Source organism: Aethalodelphis obliquidens, unplaced genomic scaffold (assembly GCF_003676395.1).
Source record: "Aethalodelphis obliquidens isolate GAN/ISIS:26980383/991018 unplaced genomic scaffold, ASM367639v1 scaffold38, whole genome shotgun sequence".
Classification (NCBI taxonomy): domain Eukaryota; kingdom Metazoa; phylum Chordata; class Mammalia; order Artiodactyla; family Delphinidae; genus Aethalodelphis; species Aethalodelphis obliquidens.
The window spans coordinates 2,663,964-2,687,462 of record NW_020837982.1 but is presented as its reverse complement, the minus strand read 5'-3'; the positions used below and the strand labels follow the sequence as shown (position 1 = coordinate 2,687,462).

Here is a 23,499-nt window from a genome sequence, read left to right as displayed (position 1 = left end):
GGCTGGTTTATTGCCTCTTCAGGTCTACATCTTTTCTCCATTAACATTTATAATTGAGAGGTAGTGGTAAAGGTGTTTTGGATAATGATCACTGATATCATTGACCCCTGTTTAATTTGATACTCTTTGGAGATAGCTTAATTGAATCCCTACTAAGTGGGCATGGTACAGCTTTTATAATACATAAAATATATATTAGCTTGCTCTGCTCTATTGAAAATGTATAAATTTTTAAATTAAATTTATAATTAAAAATAATACTATTCATATTATTGAACAGCTGTGTTTTTCTGGATTGCCTTCAATGACTTTATGGTTGTGTCCTGATTTTCCTTTTTACTTATTTATTTATTTTATTTTTTATTAAAAATTTTTTTTTTTACAGTAGGTCCTTGTTGGTTATTGGTTTTCCTTTTTAGATCAAAGTAAGTTGAGACAGTTTAAGAACTGAGCTCTATAGTACATATTTATCATATTAGTAGTTGAACTAGCTAAATGAAAGTGAACAAATACTTATCAATATCATGATTAAAACCAAAATTTTATGAATAAAATTTTGTAGAATTTGAGGAATCTTAAGTATTTTTGATCCTGTATATATGACCATTATTCAAAAGATTGAACACTTCTATAATTTTTATTTGTATATTAATTGGAGTTGGTTTTAACACCTGTATTGTCTGGTTAGCCTATAAATAACAAAGAGCATTGTAACTCAAATTTTGCAGGTTTTTGTGATATCTGTTTATTTACTGTCCAAATATTTCAGTGTATTTGCATCTGAAAGCTTTTGGAATGCAATTACAGATTTGATCATAGCACACTTACAAAAATTGGTTCTTTGTCATTATGCTTGATATTATCAAAATTGTCCTTCATATAAGGATACTAAAGCCATTAGGCAAAATACTGATGTGGAACAGTCTATTTTCACCTAAGGGTAGCTTATCCATTGGCTGTTTTGTTAATTGTAGAGATTTATTTTACAAAGTAGAAACCTCAGTGTTAACACCAAAGTTATCAAACTTGGTGTCATTAACAGAGAGACCACCTGGCATTATGTACTTCTGATGTGATGTAATACAAACTGTAGTGAATTCTACCTAGTGTTTAACTTAAATCTAATCAGACTGTTATATTTAGATTCCAGCTTAACAGAAAATATAACAACTAGAAGAACAAGTTTCACCACTAAGACATAATCAGATCAATAATATACAACATTTTGTAAGGCAACTGGTCTATTTTCTTAAAAAAAGTCAGTGTTATGGAAAATAAAAATGATCTATATGGTGTGTGAGGGGAAAATAGTTTTAGGATAAAGAGACTAAAGGAATGTTACAATCATGCTGCAATCTGTGAACCTTTTTTGGATCCTGGTTGAATAAAACAAGAACAGCTATGAAAGACATTTACGGGGCAATTGGGGAAATTTGGATATGGTTTGGGTATTAGCTGATCTAAGGGAATTTTTTTTTTCTCCTTGGTGTGATGATTGCATTGAAGTTATATTGGAGAATTTTCTTATATTTTAGAGATGCCGAAGTAAGTTAGTAGTGAAGTAATGATGTTTGTAATTTACTTTGAAATGGTTAAACCAAAACAAAATTATTTGTAATAAGTAATATCTGTTTTGGTCAGTCTGCCCAAAGGTAGATGTGATTGCTCACCCAGGAATTAATTTGGATGTTGAGACAGATGACACAGTGCACTCACCAGTGAATATGCGTAAAGTTTATTTAGGACTCACAATAAGCTAGGGATTCCCAGGAAGGGAAGGGCTTATGTAGGGATTTGATGAACAGGGGAACAAGCAGAAATTGGGGTGCTGAGGAGGATGGATGGGGGTACCTGGACTTTTCTTGTGATTAAGAAGTGAAAGATGGAACCACCCTCTTTATTAAACTAATTGTAGATAGATAAAGCAAACATGATGAAATATTAACAATTGTGGAATCTAGGTGATGAGTATATGGGTGTTCGTTATTCTGTTTCATCGCTTATGTATGTTTGAAATTTTCCATAATAGAAAATATTTACACGTAAGTTTAAGAAAGTTTTAGAATTATGTGATTATTTCTATTTTAGCAACCAAAGGACACGATGAGGTTAGATGAAACGATGCTGGTCAAACAGTTGCTGCCAGAAATCTGCCATTTTCTTCACACTTGTCGTGAGGGAAACCAACATGCAGCTGAACTTCGGAATTCTGCCTCTGGGGTTTTATTTTCTCTCAGCTGTAACAACTTCAATGCAGTCTTTAGTCGAATTTCTACCAGGTTAGTGTGTAAATTGACATAGGAATGTTGTAAGTAATATAAAATTCGTCTACGTAAAAGTAAAAAGTTGACAGAAATGAGTTTAACCTGGGCTTCTGTTGAAATTTTTTACATTGATTTCTTTGAAATTTTTATTTTGTAATGTTGTGTTATTGGTGGGTACACTTAAATGTGAGTACTATGATAAACTTGAAAGTCTAAATTTTAGGAAAAAAATGTCACCCATGACCAGGCTTTTTTTTTTTTTTTTTTTTTAATACTATTGATAGATATAAATTTTGGGTTTGGCTTTTTAACGTATTATTCCTTGTAATGAAATTAGTCAATCAGAATAATTGGTGAGTAGTCAGAATTCTAATGATCTTAACGCTCTGATCCTTATCACAAGCTCCTAAGTTATCAAAAAACAAAGCAAAACAAAAAAACCAAACCAGCAATGTGGAAGCACAAGGAAATGAGTAATTCTAGAAAGTGAACTGTATTTTAAGTGTATGAACTGTGAAATCTCCCATTTGTTGAGCATTTACAGCATGTGCTATGCTGTTTGATCTTCACAGTATCCCTGAAATGTAGGTGACACCCCATTTTATAGGTAAGCAAACTAATACTAAAGAAGTTATCAAGGTGCTGTGCCAAGTACCAGAGGACCCCAAACTTCGAAGTCGGGCTGGCTTCACAGTCTGTCTGTTTTATTGTGCCTGGCTGCTTCCTGGTACTGCTGTGTTAGCTGCATTTTGATGAAATCCTTTTTATAATATCCACTGCTGTGCTTTAAAATTGCATGATAAGTATAATTTAAGCTTTTATTGATGCTTAGAAATCATCATGTGATCATTCATTGTGATAATGCTAGAGATGGAGAAATGGATATAGAACTGTAGCTGATGGCAGCAGGTAACTCTGGATCTTAATTTCATGCAGACGATTTGCCTTTCTCATGCAAGTAGAGTCAAATGGGTCCCTAATTAAGACCAAGTAGGAAGTATAACGTAAATCACCTAGTGATTCCGTGGATCAAAGACTAACGCAGAATGCTTAATGGCACCTGCATCTTTGGTTTGTCTGTGTTGTGTGAGGAGTGGACGTCCATTAGCTTAGTTCATTCTTATGTTGTTTTCCAACAGATGTGAATGAGAACATACATCATAGTTTGAGAATTTGTTCTGTGGTTTTTAGGCGGAATTGGCTAACTTCAAAATCCTGCAGTCTTTTTAATAAAAAATGGCATTTCTTTGATGGTGATGCTGGGCAACAGTATTCTTCCAACCTCTCATCAGAATTGTGGTGCAAAGAAAATTAAAATTTTATCTAATGTTATAATATGACTGCTAATGTAGGGTAATGGTTATACAATAGAACAATGTCTTCATGAAATCTCTTGAGTGTTAACATCTCATATTCTGAATAAATAGTACACTGGTTGAAGCAGCAAGGTAGCAAACACCTAGGTAATAGGATGCATTAAAGTGATAAAAAACCAAACCAAACCCTTTCTTTGTTTAGGTGACTACTAGACCAGTCTTACTGTTTGAAATAATCTTACATTGAAGGTAGAAAATGATCAAAAGGGTAAAATGTTTTTTAGTCTATCCAAACATGAATTGCTTTAATAAAACACAGCAAATGTGCCACCTCTGAAAACTCTAAAAATCTTCTGGTCACCAAAGGTTTTATTTTGCAGCATTGGCACGTGTAAAACTAGACAACTTTTGGGTATTTCCTGAATCTAGTTCACTGTTTGCAGAGTAGAAGTTAAATGTCTCCAGAATAAGCCAGTTTCTTTAGCTTTCAGGGGACAGACTGCTCAGAAATGGGATCTATGAAATTCATGTTTCAGACAACTACACTTGCTGTTTCATTTAGTTGGTGCCAGAAATAGGAGCTGATCTTATCAGAGGGTCACTTACCTAAAAAACCATTATGATGGTTTAATTGAGATGGGGTTATCCTGTGACACTGCTGTCGTAGCATTAGGTGACAAAATATGCAAGGAACTGGAATGGCAGTTCTTTCTGAAGATTGATTTTATACTTCGTATGTACTAGATGAATCAGTATCATGAAAATTTGTTGTGCTTGACCATTCTACCTGTCTGTGGATGTTTCTCTTTTAGGATTAACATTAGCTTTTGATATTTCTGTCCTTTGCTTTTCTTTAAGGGAATAATATGAGTTATAGATCATAAGATAGCTTTTTTATTCTGCTGAAGTATACCATGTTCTGTGGCTCATAGTACTCTTTTATGTAGAGCATTAGCTGCTTTCTCCACAGAGTTATTATACAGTGCACTGGATCTAATTGTTTTGTAGTTGGAGGGTCCTGAAAAATACCTAATTTGACATATACCAGAAGCAGAAGACTCAATGACTTTGAAAGTTCTGTTTGATTCTTTTACAAATCTGCTGTTTTTTTAAAATGGTTTCTTATTGTTTTTAATAGTTTAAAATTTCTTCTTATATGTCTAGTTATTTAAAACATACTTATTATATATTCTCTTTAAGATTGTTAAATAATCTCATTTGTTTGTGTGTGCCAACTGTCATTCACAGTGAATTTTTTCTCTCTGTTTTGTAAACCTTTGATTGCAAATTTATCTTTAGTGCAGTCTGTATTTTCTTTAGGAATCTCTTGTAGCCTGGGACTGTGGGAGTATCCTAGTGATGGTTTTGCATTTGCTTTTGCCAAGTGCCCAGTTCTGGACCTATATTTTTGTTAATTTCTCAGCCCCAGATTGTATGGGTAGTACAGATGTGGGCCTCAAACCCTTGTAAGGTGACAGCCCTGGGTGATTTTTTCCCCTACCCAAAGCTTAGGCAGAGCAGACAGACTTCTTGTGCTGGTAGATTTTCCCCCCTCCCTCTCTTTTCTCTATGTCTCTGTCTCTCTTTCAGTGTCTCTTTCTTCTTTTAAGGAAGTGCGTAGCTCTTTCTAGCCATGTTTTATGCAGGCCCCTGGTTCTACTCTCTGCATTATGAGGGTACAGGACTTTGTATCCAGTCCTGTGTGGATGTTTTAGCCCCAGACCCCTAGGTTAAGGAGAGACAAAAACTCTGACTCTCACCCTTCTTTTGTGGGCTAGATCATGCCTTCAAAACCATCTCTGGTTTTCAGTTTCCTTTCCATTTCTGGACTTGGGTGGGTACTTAGTGTTTGTTTTGCTTTATTTCTATACATTTAAAATATCTTTTTGTTGTTGTTCAGTTTACCTAGTTTTTCTAGATGTTTTAGTGATAGGTTTTCCACTTCATTTCTTTTGCCAAGAATACCCTTTATTTGATTTCTCTGCCTTATAAATTCACAGAATGTTCCTTCCTTGTGGTAAAAACTGGACTATAAAACAACCACAGCCACTCACAAACAACCACAAGAGTTAGCTTTTCAAAAGTTGGTGTTGCTGATTTATTAAGTTGTGTTTCTTAAGGAGTCATATTCCATATTTTTAGGCTCTTTGCAGCAGCTGTGGAATTTGTAGCATGTAAATCAGTTTTGAGGACCTTCTCATTCCCAGTGTGAACTGCTAAGCTTTTCTCACCCTGATGATAAGAAGAACATTAGTGTAAGTGCTTAGAATAATTTTAATGTTAGCTATACATCTATGGGCTAAAGTGAGTGAAAGAGGAATTTGAGAAGGAAGAAATAGCATTGATTTCATTTTTAGCAGCTGAAGGTTTAGTGTGATGATTAATGTCAATTTTAAATTATACTGAAATGGTTATACTTTGAGCTAATATTTTGAATAAGGTCATGTACTATTTGTGCTTTTTCACACATCTCTCTGCATTTATGAAAATTAGTAATTTCATTCTATTGCTTACATTTTTGATATCTATTAATTGAAATAAGCAAGCTTCATTAGGAAGCACACACAATAGATTAGCAGTACCAACTTTGAAAAGCTGACCTCTGTGGTTGTTAGTGAAAAAAAAAGAAGAAAACTTTAACCTCTTTTATTTATTAAGCTTAAGTGAATTTCTTAGCAGTTTAAACATCTATATTTTTGTTAAGTGCTAAATTTTTCTACATTTTTGGTAACTTCATATTTAATAAGAGGGAAATTTGGAGTTTAGAAAGATTTTCGTCATTACAAGCTTAAGTTCTGTGAGAGAGGGACACTAATTAAATAATCACGTAAGCACACGTACAGACTGAAAAGCGCAGTGAATAAAGGCTTACTCATTTTTTTTAATACAAAGTAAATGTATCCTGTGAATGTAGATAAAATGTCATTCATGTTTCTGAAGTCTAGTTGATGTGAATAGAGGTTAATAAAATTTATCTTTTTTTAACTTATAATTTGAAATTTGAATTTTATATTATAGAAAAAAATTTAAAATACACATAGCAGAGAGAAAGTATTTCAAATACCATCTCTTACTGTGCTTCAACAGTTATCAGCATGCTGTGATTTTTTTTAATAAAAATTCTGTATATTAAATTCTGTATATTTTACAACATGGTGATTTGATGTACATTGTGAAGTTTACTGGATTATCACGGTTTCTTTTGTCACAGCCCCTGAATTAGTTATGTTCCTTTAGATTTTCATAAAAAATTTATTCTCTTATTTTTATATGTGTATTTTCTCTTATAAACTCATCATTAGGGTGAGAAGAGTCTGTTGAATTCAGAATTTCAGACTATCCTAAGACTTCAGTTGATAAATTATTTTTGGTTTTTACTTTTCAGGTTACAGGAATTGACTGTTTGTTCAGAAGACAATGTTGATGTTCATGATATAGAATTGTTACAGTATATCAATGTGGATTGTGCAAAATTAAAACGACTCCTGAAGGGTAAGTTTAAATGTATGATATATCTGAAATTAATCACTGTGGGTGAAAAACCAGTATGTTGAATGTACTAATTATACTAATTGTGTTGAGCTAGAACATCAAAGTGGATTTTATAGTGCAAATGTCCTTGAGAAATGGACAGTAATACTTTATGGTTCAGTAATTTTTGAACCTTTGAAAACAATACATTAGCAAAAATTAGTATCTTAAGTCTTGGCAATGGAAAGTTTTGTTCAACTACAATTTTTGCTTTTAATAAAGAGAATGTGAGGATGCTATTATTTAATTTTTCTAGAATTTCACCTCTTGAGGGTAGCGAGTAGGTTATAGAAGTTATTTGTTTAGCTATTGGTAGTGCTAAAAGCAGATAGCTTAGCAGGATATAAAAGTTTCATTGCAGATGGAACCAGAAGATTGTGGTCTTACGATGAGAGGAGAAATTGAGTCGGGAATCTCATTTCTGACATTCTGTTTTCAATTCTGTTATGGACTTACTGACTGACTTTATAGCATTACAAAGTCTTTCACTCTTTCAGTGCTTAGTTTTGCTTCCTTGTAGAACATGTCAGTAGTAGTCACACATGGGAATGTTATAATGCATAAAATGTGTGTTTGTAAAGCTTTGGAGAGTGCTTTCTATGATTATGTTGATTGAAATAAACTATCAGAAGGAATTGAGAGAATTTTTGTGGTAAGCAGGAATGTGTTAATATAAATCAAATATCGTTGAGTATTATTAATAAACTGAGTATAAATACCTAAATTCATTTCACAAAAATTGTATTTTAATTTTATGTAATATTGGATCCTGGCTAATTTAAATGTGGAACCTTATAGTATATGATTCACACTCATTTTTATTTTACTTTGTATATTGATATAGGAATTGTCAATAATGTTTTTTAATGTCTGACCTAAAAGGAAATTTAGTTATACTAACTTTGAAACCCTCAACAGTTCTACAGTGTGTAGTTTTCAAAATACCATGTTTAGTTTTCTTAACATTTGCTTTAAACTCAACAACTATTCACCAGAGATGTAAAAAGGCTGTACCTATATAGATGAATACTATAAGGCTGTGTTCCAGCTATATTACCTTGTTCAGAATTTGTGATTTTAGATCATTACCATTATAAAACCAAGCAACAGTTAAATCACTTTTTAGTAACTTTAATAAAGGAAAAATGGATCATTTTAGCTATTATGTCAAGATACGGACAAGTGGGCAGCAATTATTTTAGATTATAATAAACTACCACTCAAGTCAGTTGAAATTTCAAGATTTTAATATTTATCATTAAACATTGAAAAGTTAAGGAAGTGAATGGTAATATTTAGAGATTTAATCTTTGTATAATATTTAAGAAATGTAAGTGGGGTTTTGTGATTTTTTTTTTCATAACTGTTCAGTGACATTTGGGAAATCTAGTCCAGGGTACCTGTGGATTTTGTTTGTTTGTTTAAAAGATCAGTTTTCTTAGAAATGTTTAATCCATAATAATTAATTGAGATGGTTCTCCATGCACAAATGAGAGAAACTAAGTGTGTGGATAAATTACTTTCTTTTTATTGTGGTAAGTTATCCCCATTGAATGCAGCTTCCTTATGATCATAAATTTAGAGTTTATACTGATAAATGTGAAATATAAAGCTAATATTAGATAGACCAGCAAAAGATGGTTCTACATGATAATAATAACGGTGAAAGGAATGGAAACTTCCTGTAATATGGAATAGTAAAAGTAGTGATGTGTTTTAAATTCGATTCAGCAGCTTTTGTTGGGAAACTGTATGTAAGGAACCATGCTAAGTGCCGGGCTTACAAAGATTAATGAAGTATTGAATCTCTCCCTTTGGAGCTCATGGCCTGGTTTATGAGACAAATATATTATCAGATTATTTGCAAAGCAGTGTGGCAAAGCTAAATAGAGTGAGCATAAAGTGAGAGATTAAGTATCTATGGGTTTGGGGGTGGGAGATGTTAAGAGGAAAAGAGCAAGATATAGAGAGGTACAAGAGTAGGTCAGATCATATTAATAAAAACATAGTAACATTTGTTGCATTTTCAGTATATGCCAGATGTCACGCTGTGCTCTTCACATGCTTTTTCTCATCAATACTCACAGTAACCCTGTGAAACAGATATTATTATTATCATCCCCTATATTGATGAGGAAACTGAGGCTTAAGTAACACTTACTAGGTCATACAGCTATTGAGTGGCAGGGTCACATCTGTGTGTCTCTAGAACCGAAGTACCTAACTGTTATTAGGTTATTAGGCTTTATTTTAGTGGCCATGGGAAGTGATGCAGAGGCTTTTGGGTGGAAATTACCTTGATCAGTATTTTATTTTAGATATGCCACTTTGCTTGAAATTTGCAGGATGATTTGATAGAAAGTTAAATGAACTTCTGGGACTTGGTTGTATAGTAACGTGAGGTAGAAATGATAGTGGAGGTCTGGATGGAATGGGGTAGGGTGGGGACCAATTAGATACGGTATTTAGGAAGTAGAATACATTGCATAGCTTTTGATGATTAATTTAGGTATGTGATGTTAAAGGGAAGTATCACCAAGTGTTACAGAGCAAGCTGGTTAAAGCAGAGAAGAAGGTGGCCAGGAAAATGATAAATTCAGTTTTAGGTCTATTGAGTTTGAGGTATTGGTAGGGTATCCAGTCAGAAACTTGTAGAGCTGGAGTAATAAAATATTTATACATTGGAATTGAGAATAGACTACTGTGTATAACACATTTAAAGTGTCATAAAGGTAAAGTTGATGAACATAGGAAGGCAAAAAGACTCAAGAGCACTGTAAAGTGTAATGCTTTTGTTTGGAAGTCAGAGGAGAGCAAGAGCAAAGAAGGTTGGAAGGGTATGTTTTAAAACTGACTTGGAGAGCAAGCTGCTCATTTCCAAGTCCAGGAAAAAAAGTGACTTTTAAAGGATTATTTAGACAATTTTATAACTTGTAGACTCATCTCTATCTTATAAAGATATTTATGTAATTGTATTAAGTACCTGCATCCCTTCATTAAAAGTCCATATGGGGAGTTCTCTGCCAAGAGACTGTTACCAGTAATATAGTTTATAGAAGGGTCATCTTTTCCAGATATAAATCTTTTTATAAATGTGGACAATACATTTACAGAAAAGGAAATTAAAATATCTAATATATTTATATGGAGAAATGTTTAGTCTTATTTTAAAAATGCATTCTACTGCTTTGAACAATCAAATTAGCAGAATAAAAGAAATGAACACATTTAATGATGGCAAGGATGTGATAAGGGCACTTTCATATGCTGCTTGGTGGGAGTGGCCTTTGGCCCAACCCTTCCGAAAATCAGGTTGGCAATATTTATCAAGAGCCTTAAAAATATTCATCTCTTTGGACAGCTCTTTTTCTAGGTATTTATGTGCCTTAAAGAAATAATCGGAATGTGGAAAAGACTTGGATATAAAAGTATTAATGTTACTTATAATAGTGCAGTATTGGAAATAATATGCAACAATTGGAAAATATTTAAATAACCAGTGACTTAATACAGTGACTTAAATATTCTGAAAGACATCAAAGCGTATTACTGAAAAGACTATGGCTTTGAAGCCCAATTCAATCATTTATTAGATCTGTAACCTCAGAAACACAGTTGGCTCATCTGTAATACCTGAAAGCATTAAGATTTTGAAAGAATTAAATATATTAGATTGAAAATACCTGGCATGTTGTAATTGTTCAAGTAATAGTTATTATTGTATATAGAGCCATCAAATATATGTATGAGGAATTTTTAATGATATGGAAAAAGTTGGGGATATGATGTGAAATGTAAAGAACAGGTTTGATATGAACAGGTTTTGTTCAGTTATGGTAAATGTATTTGTCTTATACATGCATAGGAAAAGGGAAGGGAGAAAATTCACCGAACTGTTAACTGTGATTGTCTCTGAATGGTAGAATCATAGATAATGTTTTAAATTTCCCTTAGATTGCTGTGTATTTTTTGAATTTTCTACAATGACCGTGTATTTTATCCAGTTTTTAAAAATGTAGTTATTATTAGAAACAAAACAAAGGGAAAAATTCACAACAACCTTTGAAGTTCAAGGTTCAGTTTGGTCTTTAGTGGACATAACCAGTGAGGTTTTGGCTTATACTAATTATCTTTACCTTTACATTGCTTATAAATAATACTGGAACAACAGTTTGTATATAAAAGGAAAGTTATTTTTACCAGTAGCTCTTAGTTGTATTTGTGTTAACTAATTAAACTAGAGTTAATTGTAAAACTTTTTTTTTTTTTTCTCCAGAAACAGCATTTAAATTTAAAGCCCTAAAGAAAGTTGCACAATTAGCGGTTATAAATAGCCTGGAAAAGGTAAGTAATAACCTCTTTGATATTAAAGTTTTGTTAATTTTTGGTTATAAGTGTTGCTGTCTTCAGTATTTTGAATCAAGGAGTTGTGACTTGAGTGATAATTTCACATTAATTTTTAGGAAGACTGCATTGCAATATTCTTCTGAAGGAAATTAGAATTTTGTGATATAATTGGAGACATATGTTATTTTATTTACTATATTAAGAAAATATGACATAAAAACATATGTTTTGTTATTTGTAGGCATTTTGGAACTGGGTAGAAAATTATCCAGATGAATTTACAAAGTTATACCAGATTCCACAGACTGATATGGCTGGTAAGGATAAGATTGGTTTTTTTTGTTTGTTTGTTTTTGTCTTTTAAACTCTTACTTATGAGGTAAAAACCTGTCATTTTCCAAGTTATTTTTGTGATTATGGTGCTTTTAATCTTTTCAACTTGTGTCAAATAGGAAATATTATTTTTTTCTTATATTTCTAAATTAGCCTCAACCTTTTTCCTTTGAGCAAATGGATAAGGAAGTTTGAAATGAAGCTTTGATCTTTAATTAGAGTTGTAGATTGGATACTGATGGCTCTTTGGTGTAGAGAAGCACCTTTTTTCTGTGTGTGCTCTGAGGCTTTAGTTTGTATTTAGAGAGATGTGTGTAAAGTAGGAATATCCCCACTTGGAATTCTCAAGACACAACTGCAAGAAGGAGAATAGACTCCTGGAGAGCTTTGGTAATTCCCTTTGAGAAGCTATTCAGTCTTCGTTTCTTGGATACATCACACTTTGCATAAGGCCCTGCACATTGAGACTAAATACAAGTCTGGCTATTCTAAAATTTGGACTTTGCTAGGATGGATCAAGATAGCTGTTCTAATACATAGACAATATAACCTCTTCTAATACATAGACCATATAACATTGCTTGAATTGAATGAATTTGCTGAGTTAAGTGAACTTCCAAGTTTATCTTTTGAAAATGTGGCCTTTGGGTTTTTGGATAGCACCAGCTTTTAATTTAATGCCAGAGATTTTCTTCTCATCTAATTATATCATTTAATATTTATATTTTTCACGTAGAGTGTGCAGAAAAACTCTTTGACCTAGTGGATGGTTTTGCTGAAAGCACCAAACGTAAAGCAGCAGTTTGGCCACTACAAATCATTCTCCTTATCTTGTGTCCAGAAATAATCCAGGATATATCCAAGGATGTGGTTGATGAAAACAACATGAATAAGGTGAGGAGGGCAAAGTTGTTTCCATCATGTCCAGATGTGAAGCAGTTTTTGTTTTTTTGTTTTTTTTTAAATTTGGCCACACTGTGCGGCCTGCAGGATCTTAGTTCCCCAACCGGGGTCGAATCCAGGCCCGGCAGTGAAAGCACCGAGTCCTAACCACTGGACCGCCAGGGAATTCCCATGAAGCAATTTATTTTACTCAAGGTGTATATTACTTTAAGCTTAGCATTCTGTAAGCATGATATTTCATGTGACCATTTCTAGTTGCATCATTGTAGGTTTTTTTGTTTCCTGTCCTTAGCAGAGACATACTTGGACGTAGATTTAGTTGGAGGAAAAATATGATATCAGTGATAACAGTCATTGATTAAAGACTTAAAATAATCCTGTAGTTGCATTCTTTTACCAGAAAGGACAGTATTAAACATAGTTTTTTATAAATTTATTTATTTATTTAATTTATTTATTTGGCTGCGTTGGGTCTTCGTTCCTGCACGCGGGCTTTCTCTAGTTGCGGTGAGCAGGGGCTACTCTTCGTTACGGTGTGTGGGCTTCTCATTGCGATGGCTTCATTTGTTGCGGAACATGGGCTCTAGGTGCACGGGCTTCAGTAGTTGCGGCACGCAGCCTCAGTAGTTGTGGCTCGTGGGCTCTAGAGCACAGGCTCAATAGTTGCGGTGCATGGGCTTAGTTGCTCCGTGGCATGTGGGATCTTCCCGGACCAGGGCTCGACCTGTGTCCCCTGCATTGTCAGGTGGATTCTTAGCCACTGCGCCACCAGGGAAGTCCCTAAGCGTAGTTTTTTGTTTGTTTGTTTGTTTTGTAACATCTTTATTGGAGTATAATTGCTTTACAGTGGTGTGTTAGTTTCTGCTTTAAAACAAAGTGAATCAGTTATACATATACATGTATCTCCACATCTCTTCCCTTTTGCGTCTCCCTCCCTCCCACCCTCCCTATCCCACCCCTCTAGGCGGTCACAAAGCACCGAGCTGATTTCCCTGTGCTATGTGGCTGCTTCCCACTAGCTATCTATTTTACATTTGGTAGTGTATATATATGTCCATGCCACTCTCTCACTTTGTGCCAGCTTACCCTTCCCCCTCCCCGTATCCTCAAGTCCATTCTCTAGTAGGTCTGCATCTTTATTCCCGTCTTGCCCCTAGGTTCTTCATGACCATTTTTTTTGTTTGTTTTTTAGACTCCATATATATGTGTTAGCATACGGTATTTGTTTTTCTCTTTCTGACTTAGTTGACTCTGTATGTCAGACTCTAGGTCCATCCACCTCATTACAAATAACTCAATTTCATTTCTTTTTATGGCTGAGTAATATTCCATTGTATATATGTGCCACATCTTCTTTATCCAATCATCTGTTGATGGACACTTCAGTTGCTTCCATGTCCTGGCTATTGTAAATAGAGCTGCAGTGAACATTGTGGTACATGACTCTTTTTGAGTTATGGTTTTCTCAGGGTATATGCCCAGTAGTGGGATTGCTGGGTCGTATGGTAGTTCTATTTTTAGTTCTTTAAGGAACCTCCATACTGTTCTCCATAGTGGCAGTATCAATTTACATTCCCACCAACAGTGTATGAGGGTTCCCTTTTCTCCACACCCTCTCCAGCATTTACTGTTTGTAGATTTTTTGATGATGGCCATTCTGACCGGTGTGAGGTGATACCTCATTGTAGTTTTGACTTGCATTTCTCTAATGATTAATGATGTTGAGCATTCTTTCATGTGTTTGTTGGCAATCTGTATATGTTCTCTGGAGAAATGTCTATTTAGGTCTTCTGCCCATTTTTGGATTGGGTTGTTCGTTTCTTTAATATTGAGCTGCATGAGCTGCTTGTAAATTTTGGCGATTAATCCTTTGTCAGTTGCTTCATTTGCAAATATTTTCTCCCATTCTGTGGGTTGTCTTTTTGTCTTGTTTATGGTTTCCTTTGCTGTGCAAAAGCTTTTAAGTTTCATTAGGTCCCATTTCTTTATTTTTATTTCCATTTCTCTGAGAGGTGGGTCAAAAGGGATCTTGCTGTGATTTATGTCAGAGTGTTCTGCCTATGTTTTCCTCTAAGAGTTTGATAGTGTCTGGCCTTACATTTAGGTCTTTGATCCATTTTGAGTTTATTTTCGTTTATGGTGTTAGGGAGTGTTCTAATTTTATTCTTTTACAAGTAGCTGTCCAGTTTTCCCAGCACCACTTATTGAAGAGGCTGTCTTTTCTCCACTGTATATTTTTGCCTCCTTTATCAAAGATAGGGTGACCATACGTGCGTGGGTTTATCTCTGGGCTTTCTATCCTGTTCCATTGATCTATATTTCTGTTTTTGTGCCAGCACCATACTGTCTTGATTACTGTAGCTTTGTAGTATAGTCTGAAGTCAGGGAGCCTGATTCCTCCAGCTCCATTTTTTCCCTCAAGATTGCTTTGGCTATTTGGGGTCTTTTGTTTTTCCGTACAAATTGTGAAATTTTTGGTCTAGTTCTGTGAAAAATGCCAGTGGTAGTTTGATAGGGATTGCAGTGAATCTGTAGATTGCTTTGGGTAGTATAGTCATTTTCACAGTGTTGATTTTTCCAATCCAAGAACATGGTATATCTCTCCATCTGTTTGTATCATCTTTAATTTCTTTCATCAGTGTCTTATAATTTTCTGCATACAGATCTTTTGTTCATTAGGTAGGTTTATTCCTAGATATTTTATTCTTTTTGTTGCAGTGGTAAATGGGAGTGTTTCCTTAATTTCTCTTTCAGATTTTTCATCCTTAGTGTATAGGAATGCCAGAGATTTCTGTGCATTAATTTTGTATCCTGCAACTTTACTATATTCATTGATTAGCTCTAGTAGTTTTCTGTTAGCATCTTTAGGATTCTCTATGTATAGTATGTCATCTGCAAACAGTGACAGCTTTACTTCTTTTCCGATTTGGATTCCTTTTATTTCTTTTTCTTCTCTGACTGCTGTGGTTAAAACTTCCAAAACTATGTTGAATAATAGTGGTGAGAGTGGGCAACCTTGTCTTGTTCCTGATCTTAGGGGAAAGGTTTCAGTTTTTCACCATTGAGGACGATGTTGACTGTGGGTTTGTCCTATATGGCCTTTATTATGTTGAGGTAAGTTCCCTATATTCCTACTTTCTTGAGGGTTTTTATCATAAATGGTGTTGAATTTTGTCGAAAGCTTTCTCTGCATCTATTGAGATGTTATATGGTTCTTCTCCTTTTTCTCCTTGTGTGTATTGAAGAATCTTTGCATCCCTGGGATAAATCCCACTTGATCATGGTGTATGATCCTTTTAATGTGTTGTTGGATTCTGTTTGCTAGTATTTTGTTGCAGAGTTTTGCATCTATATTCATCAGTGATATTGGTCTGTAATTTTCTTTTTTTGTGGTATCTTTGTCTGGTTTTGGTATCAGCGTGGTGGTGGGCTCATAGAATGAGTTTGGGAGTGTTCCTTCCACTGCAATTTTTGGGAAGAGTTTGAGAAGGATGGGTGTTAGCTCTTCTCTAAATATTTGATAGAATTCACCTGTGAAGCCATCTGGTCCTGGACTTTTGTTTGTTGGAAGATTTTTAATCACAGTTTCAATATCATTACTTGTGACTGGTGTGTTCATATTTTCTGTTTCTTCCTGGTTCAGTCTTGGAAGGTTATACCTTTCTAAGAATTTGTCCATTTCTTCCAGGTTGTCCACTTTATTGGCATAGAGTTGCTTGTAGTAGTCTCTTAGGATGCTTTGTATTTCTGAGGTGTCTGTTGTAACTTCTCCTTTTTCATTTCTAATTTCATTGATTTGAGACCTCTCCCTCTTTTTCTCGATGAGTCTGACCAATGATTTATCAATTTTGTTAATCTGCTCAAAGAACCAGCTTTTAGTTTTGTTGATCTTTGCATTTGTTTTCTTTGTTTCTATTTCATTTATTTCTGCTCTGATCTTTATGATTTCTTTCCTTCTGCTAACTTTGGGTTTTGTTTGTTCTTCTTTCTCTAGTTCCTTTAGGTGTAAGGTTAGATTGTTTATTTGAGATTTTTCTTGTTTCTTGAGGTAGGCTTGTATAGCTATAAACTTCCCTCTTAGAACTGCTTTTGCTGCATCTCATAGGTTTTGGATCGTCGTGTATTCATTGTCATTTTTCTCTAGGTATGTTTTGATTTCCTCTTTGATTTCTTCAGTAATCCCTTGGTTATTTACTAACGTATTGTTTAGCCTCCATGTGTTTGTGTTCTTTACGTTTTTTTCCCTGTAATTCATTTCTAATCTCCTAGCATTGTGGTCAGAAAAGATGCTTGATATGATTTCAATTTTGTTAAATTTTACTGAGGCTTGATTTGTGACTCAAGATGTGATCTATCCTGGAGAATGTTCCATGCGCACTTGAGAAGAAAGTGTAATCTGCTGTTTTTGGATGGAATGTCCTATAAATATCAATTAAATCTATCTGGTCTATTGTGTCATTTAAAGCTTCTGTTTTCCTTATTTATTTTCATTTTGGATGATCTGTCCACTGGTGTAAGTGAGGTGTTAAAGTCCCTCACTATTACTGTGTTAGTGTCGATTTCCTCTTTTATAGCTGTTAGCAGTTGCCTTATGTATTGAGGTGCTCCGATGTTGGGGGCATATATATTTATAATTGTTATATCTTCTTCTTGGATTGATTCCTTGATCATTATGGAGTGTCCTTCCTTGTCTCTTTTAACATTCTTTATTTTAAAGTCTAGTTTATCTGATATGAGTATTGCTACTCCAGCTTTCTTTTGATTTCCATTTGCATGGAATATCTTTTTCCATCCCCTCACTTTCAGTGTGTATGTGTCCCTAGGTCTGAAGTGGGTCTCTTGTAGACAGCATATATATGGGTCTTGTTTTTGTATCCATTGAGCCTTCCTGTGTCTTTTGGTTGGAGCATTTAATCCATTCATGTGTAAGGTAATTATTGATATGTATGTTCCTATGACCATTTTCTTAATTGTTTTGGGTTTGTTTTTGTAGGTCCTTTTCTTCTGTTTCCCACTTAGAGAAGTTCCTTTAGCATTTGTTGTACAGCTGGTTTGGTGGTGCTGAATTCTCTTAGCTTTTGCTTGTCTATAAAGCTTTTGATTTCTCCATCAAACCTGAATGAGATCCTTGCTGGGTAGTCTTGGTTGTAGGTTCTTCCCTTTCATCACTTTAAGTATATCATGCCACTCCCTTCTGGCTTGTAGAGTTTCTGCTGAGAAATCAGCTGTTAACTTTATGGGAGTTCCCTTGTATGTTATTTGTTGTTTTTCCCTTGCTGCTTTCAGTAATTTTTCTTTGTCTTTAATTTTTGCCAATTTGATTACTATGTGTCTTGGTGTGTTTCTACTTGGGTTTATCCTGTATGGGACTCATTGTGCTTCCTGGACTTGGGTGGCTATTTCCTTTCCCATGTTAGGGAAGTTTTCAACTATAATCTCGTCAAATATTTTCTCTTGTCCTTTCTGTCTCTCTTCTCCTTCTGGGACCCCTATAATGCGAATGTTGTTGTGTTTAATGTTGTCCCAGAGGTCTCTTAGGCTGTCTTCATTTCTTTTCATTCTTTTTTCTGTATCCTGTTCCACAGCAGTGAATTCCACCATTCTGTCTTCCAGGTCACTTATCCGTTCTTCTGCCACAGTTATTCTGCTATTGATTACTTGTAGTATATTTTTTATTTCAGTTATTGTATTGTTCATCTCTGTTTGTTTGTTCTTTAATTCTTCTAGGTCTTTGTTAAACATTTCTTGCATCTTTTCGATCTTTGCCTCCATTGTTTTTCCGAGGTCCTGGATCATCTTCACTATCATTATTCTGAATTCTTTTTCTGGAAGGTTGCCTATCTCGACTTCATTTAGCTGTTTTTCTGTGGTTTTATCTTGTTCCTTCATCTGGTACCTAGCCCTCTGCCTTTTCATCTTGTCCTTCTGTGAATGTGGTTTTTGTTCCACAGGCTGTCAGACTGTAGTTCTTCTTCCTTTTGCTGTCTGCCCTCTGGTGGATGAGGCTTTCTCAGAGGCTTGTGTAAGTTTCCTGATGGGAGGGACTGGTGGTGGGTAGAGCTTAATGGGACTTTTTGTTTATTAGGAGCAGTAATCCATTATTTTCAGTTGGTTGTAAATATTTTTTCCAGACCATCATTTCTTTTGACTGTATTATCTTTTTTGGCAGAAATAATTGAAGTGTACAACGAATATAACAATGACCCGTACTCATATTAACATTATGATATATTGCTTATCTTTTTTCTATTTACATATGATTTTAAAAATTGAACAAATAACAGTTGCATAAATTCTCTTTTAATTCCAGATAAAGCTCAAGTCCCCTTTGATTCCACTAATTCCATTTTCTTTCCTTTTTCCCTGGGAACAGCCACTGTCAAGGGTTGGTATATATCCTTCTAGTCTACTTTTTAAAATTTTTATGAGACAGAGAGATTGGGATCAAGATCTAGTTCAGTGCTTCTCAGAGTGTGGTCTTAAGAGCAGCAGTGTCAGCATCACCTGGAAACTTGTTAGAAATGCAAATTGTTAGATCCCCACTCTAGGTCTGCTGAAACAGAAGCTCTAGGGGTGGGGTACAGCTAGCAACCTGTTTTCAGCAAACCCTCTAAGCGATTGTTGTGCACACTAAAGTTTAATAACCATTGTTCATTTTGTTATGAAACAATAACTCCCCATATTCCCCTCCTGCTAGCCCCTAACAGCCACCATTCTACTTTCTGTCTCAATGAATTTGACTACTTTAGATACCTCATATAAGTGGAAATATAGAGTGTTTGTCTTTTTGTGGCTGTCTTATTTCACTTAGCATAATGTCCTCAAGGTTCATCCACCTTGTAACATGTGTCAGAATTTCCTTTCTTTAAGGCTGAGTGATATTCCATTGAATGTATATACTATATTTTGTTTATCCAATTTCATTTGTCCCTGGACTTTTGGGTTGCTTCCACCTTTTAGCTATTACAAATAATACTGCTGTGAACATGGGTATACAGATATCTCTTTGAGACTCTGCTTTCAAATTCTTTTGTATATATACACAGAAGTGCTATGGTTGGATTGTATGTAAATTCTATTTTTAATTTTTTGAGGAAGTTTTGTCTCCTTTAAGATTACTTTTGACAGTTTATTCTTTGCTAGGAAATATATTTTTCAATTTTATCAGCAAGGAGTTATGTATATCTATATCTACATATTTTATTTATAATATAGAAATATATAGACACAATGTTTATTTATAATATTTATATATTCTCTTCTAATTATTTTCCTCAATATCCATATTTATAACTCTTTCCTCATTTCTAATATGTCTCATGTTTCCTTATTCATGTTTACTAGGGTTTATCTATTCTATTGGTCTTTAAAACCTGGCTTTTTTTTTTTTTTGGCTGCATTGGGTCGTTGTTGCCGTGCGTGGGCCTTCTCTAGTTGCGGTGAGCGGGGGCTACTCTTCGTTGTGATGTGCAAGCTTCTCATTGCAGTGGCTTCTCTTGTTGCGAAGCATGGGCTCTAGGTGTGCGGGCTTCAGTAGTTGTGGCACGTGGGCTTAGTTGTTCCGTGGCATGTGGGATCTTCCTGGACCAGGGCTCAAATCCATGTCCCCTGCATTGGCAGGCGGATTCTTAACCACTGCGCCACCAGGGAAGCCCAAAACCTGGCATTTTGACTTTATATTTTCTAACATTTATTTTCTGAGGTAATGGTTTAGTTCATCTATTTGCAATTTTTTAAAAAACTGTAGAAGTATCTGGAAGGCTTTGGATTTTACTTTTTAGCAGCAGTCTTGGTTTTCAGATGAAGTTTCCTCAATTTTAGTAATTATCAATTTCTAATTTCTGTTACTTTATGATGCCATATTTGACTTAGAGGAATGTTTTATATTTTCTAAATTGTTAGTTTTTCGTGATTAAAAAAATTAATTGTGGTACATATTTGTTTAAAAAGGTGTTTCATGGTCATCAGAGTAGAATGTGTATAATTTTAGTAGGACACAGAATTTAATGCAAATCTTTAATACTACTCTTAGAACTACCCTGTAGGTGGCTTGAGATAGTATGCTGTGAGAAATGCTTGGTTTAGCTGGCTGGGCTCCCACAGGTAGCCAATTGACTTTGGCAGTGTGGCAGAACTCCTTCCAGGCTTTGGTAATCATGCATAGTGCTTTATTATAAAGCAAGCAAGGCAACAAACAACAAACAAATAGAACCCTAAACAGATCGGATCAGGCTTTCATTTACACCAATCCTAGACTGCAGACTGTGTATGGAAAGCAGTTCTATTTTTCAGTTTCTAAATTTTATTATTATTTTTAGTTGTATTACTATCTTACTGTATTAGGGTAGGTAGTATAACGGCTCAACCAAATAGAACTTTATTATACTTAATGAAATAGTATTGAGCAGCCGAACTGAGTAGCTCTGCAGGACAGTCCTCCTCTTTGTGGTTTCTTAGGACCTTGGCCAGCAACGACTGCCATTTTCCATACATGGCTTCTGTGGGAGTTGTTTCCATTCTGCGAGCCAGAGGGAAAAATATAACATAGAAAAAAAGCATGCTGAGGATTTTTGTGGGTCAGGCCCTTAAATAGCATGCATCTCTTTCATTCACATTTCATTAGTTGAACTCAGTCATATAGCCACATTTAACTGCAAGAGAGGCTGAGAAATATGGCTATATCTCCAGGAACAAGAGGTGAACATGGGAACCAAGGAATAAAGGAGCTAGAGGAGAGATCAGCAGTCAAGGATGGCTTAAGACTGCTGTCTCCCTAGAATTCCCAGTTATTTCTTTTCAAAATAAATAAATAAATAAAATATATATTTGGCTGTGTTGGGTCTTTGTTGCTGCGTGCGGGCTTTCTCTAGTTGCAGCGAGTCGGGGCTGCTCTTCATCGTGGCGCGTGGGGTTCTCATTGCGGTGGCTTCTCTTGTTGCGGAGCACTGGCTCTAGGCGCACGTGGGCTCAGTAGTTGTGGCTCACAGGTTTAGTTGCTCCGCGGCATGTGAGATCTTCCCAGACCAGGGATTGAACCCATGTTCCCTGCATTGGCAGGCAGATTCTTAACCACTGCGCCACCAGGGAAGTCCCCGTTATTCCTTTATGGATAAAAAGTTATTTATCAAGAGTACCTGTTTACTAGGATAATAATACAGGCTATATGTGCTGTAAGGATTCAGATGAAGCTAGGATAGTTAGGAAGGTTTTATGGAAGAGGTATGGAACCTTAGTTGAACCTGAAACAAGAAAGGAATTTAGATTAGAGAAAGAAAGTGAGTGTTGTTCAAGCCAGGGTAATCAAGAAAATGGATATAAAAATGTTGAAGGTATGTTCAGAAAAGTTAGCTAGAGAGTGAAAGGTTCACACAGGCAGTTACAAGAAGTGAAGATGAAGAGCAGATGTGAGTAATCTGGAAGACATTGTGAGCCAGTTTGGATTTAAACTTTATTCTTTAGACAATTAGGAGAAGTCTAAAGATTAGGGTTAGAGGTGAGATATGCAGAATAGTGTTTGAGACTGATCAAAAGGAAGTCCAAAGTGGGAGTTGGTTCAGAGGAAATATGAGTTTAGCTTTTAAATTTTTATTTACTTATTTATGTTGTGGTGAAGTAGCAAAAAATTTACCCTTTTAACACTTTTTAAGTGTACAGTTCAGTGGTGTTGAGTACACTCACAGTGTTTTGTGTTGTTGAGTTGTAGGAGTTCTTTAAATATTGCGGATATTAATCCCTTTTCAGATATATGATTTGCAAATATTTTCTTTCATTCTGTGGATTGTCATTTCACCTCAATAATGTCCTTTGATACACAAAACCTTTTTAATTTTGATGAAGTCCAGTTTATTTTTTGTTGCTTGTGCTTTTTCTGGTATCATATCAAGAAATCATTGCCAAATTCGGTGTTGTAAAGATTATCTTGTATATTCTCTTACAGGATTTTATAGCTTTAGTTGTTTAGATGTTTGATCCATTTTGAGTTCATTTTTGTATATAGAGTAAGGGAAGGTTCTGACTTCATTCTTTTGCCTGTGGACATCCAGTTTTTCCAGCTCTCTTTGTTGGAAAAAACTGTACTTTCTCCACTGAATTTGATCATATATTTGAGGATATCTTTCTGCACTTTCTCTTCTATTCCAGTGGTCTATATGTCTGTCTTTATACCAGTATCACAGAGTTTTGATTACTGTAGCTTTGTAGTAAGTTTTGAAATCAGGAAGTTTGAGTCTTCCAACTTTGTTCTTCTTTTTCAAGATTGTTTTGGCTTTTTGGCTTCCTTTGAAATACCATATGAATTTTTGGATGGGTTTTTCTGTTTCTGCAAAAAACACTATTGGGGTTTTGATAAGGACTACATTGAATCTGTAGAGTGCTTTGGATAGTATTGCCATCTTAACAGTGTTAAGTTTCCAATCCTTGAACAGGGGATGTGCTTCCATTTATATCTTCTTTGATTTCTTTCAGCACTGTTTTATAGCTTTCATTGTGCAAGTCTTTCATCTCTTTGGTTAATTCCTAAGTATTTTATTCTTTTTGATGCTTTCATAAGTGGAATTGTTTTCTTAATTTCCTTTTTAAATTGTTCATTGCTGGTGTATAGAAATGCAGTTGACTTTTGTGTGTTGATTTTGTATCCTACAACTTTGCTGAATTTGTTTATTAGCTCTAACAGGCTTTTTGTGTGTTTGTGTGTTATCTTCAAGGTTTTCTACATATAGATCATGTCATCTGAGAACAGAGATAACTTCTTCCTTTCCAGTTTGGATGACTTTTATTTCTTTTTCTTTTCTCATTTCCTTTTCTTT

The 23,499-nt window shown here is 34.9% G+C and overlaps 1 protein-coding gene across 9 annotated transcripts in view; it reads left to right on the top strand.

The window, feature by feature from the left end:
* The window catches only part of NF1 (neurofibromin 1), a 245,310-nt gene that overhangs the window by 59,850 nt on the left and 161,961 nt on the right, over positions 1-23,499 (top strand). For 8 of the 9 annotated variants that reach the window (XR_003437957.1, XR_003437956.1, XR_003437958.1 and 5 more), the window contains exons 4-8: positions 2,089-2,279; positions 6,966-7,072; positions 11,388-11,455; positions 11,700-11,775; positions 12,528-12,685. Coding sequence is in view for 6 of the 9 variants with exons in the window: in XM_027130345.1 (XP_026986146.1) it covers positions 2,089-2,279; positions 6,966-7,072; positions 11,388-11,455; positions 11,700-11,775; positions 12,528-12,685 (600 nt within the window). In the remaining 3 variants the exon portion in view is untranslated. Of the gene's footprint in view, positions 1-2,088; positions 2,280-5,722; positions 5,836-6,965; positions 7,073-11,387; positions 11,456-11,699; positions 11,776-12,527; positions 12,686-23,499 lie in introns of those variants that run through there. The other variant, XM_027130348.1, reaches the window with a different exon arrangement.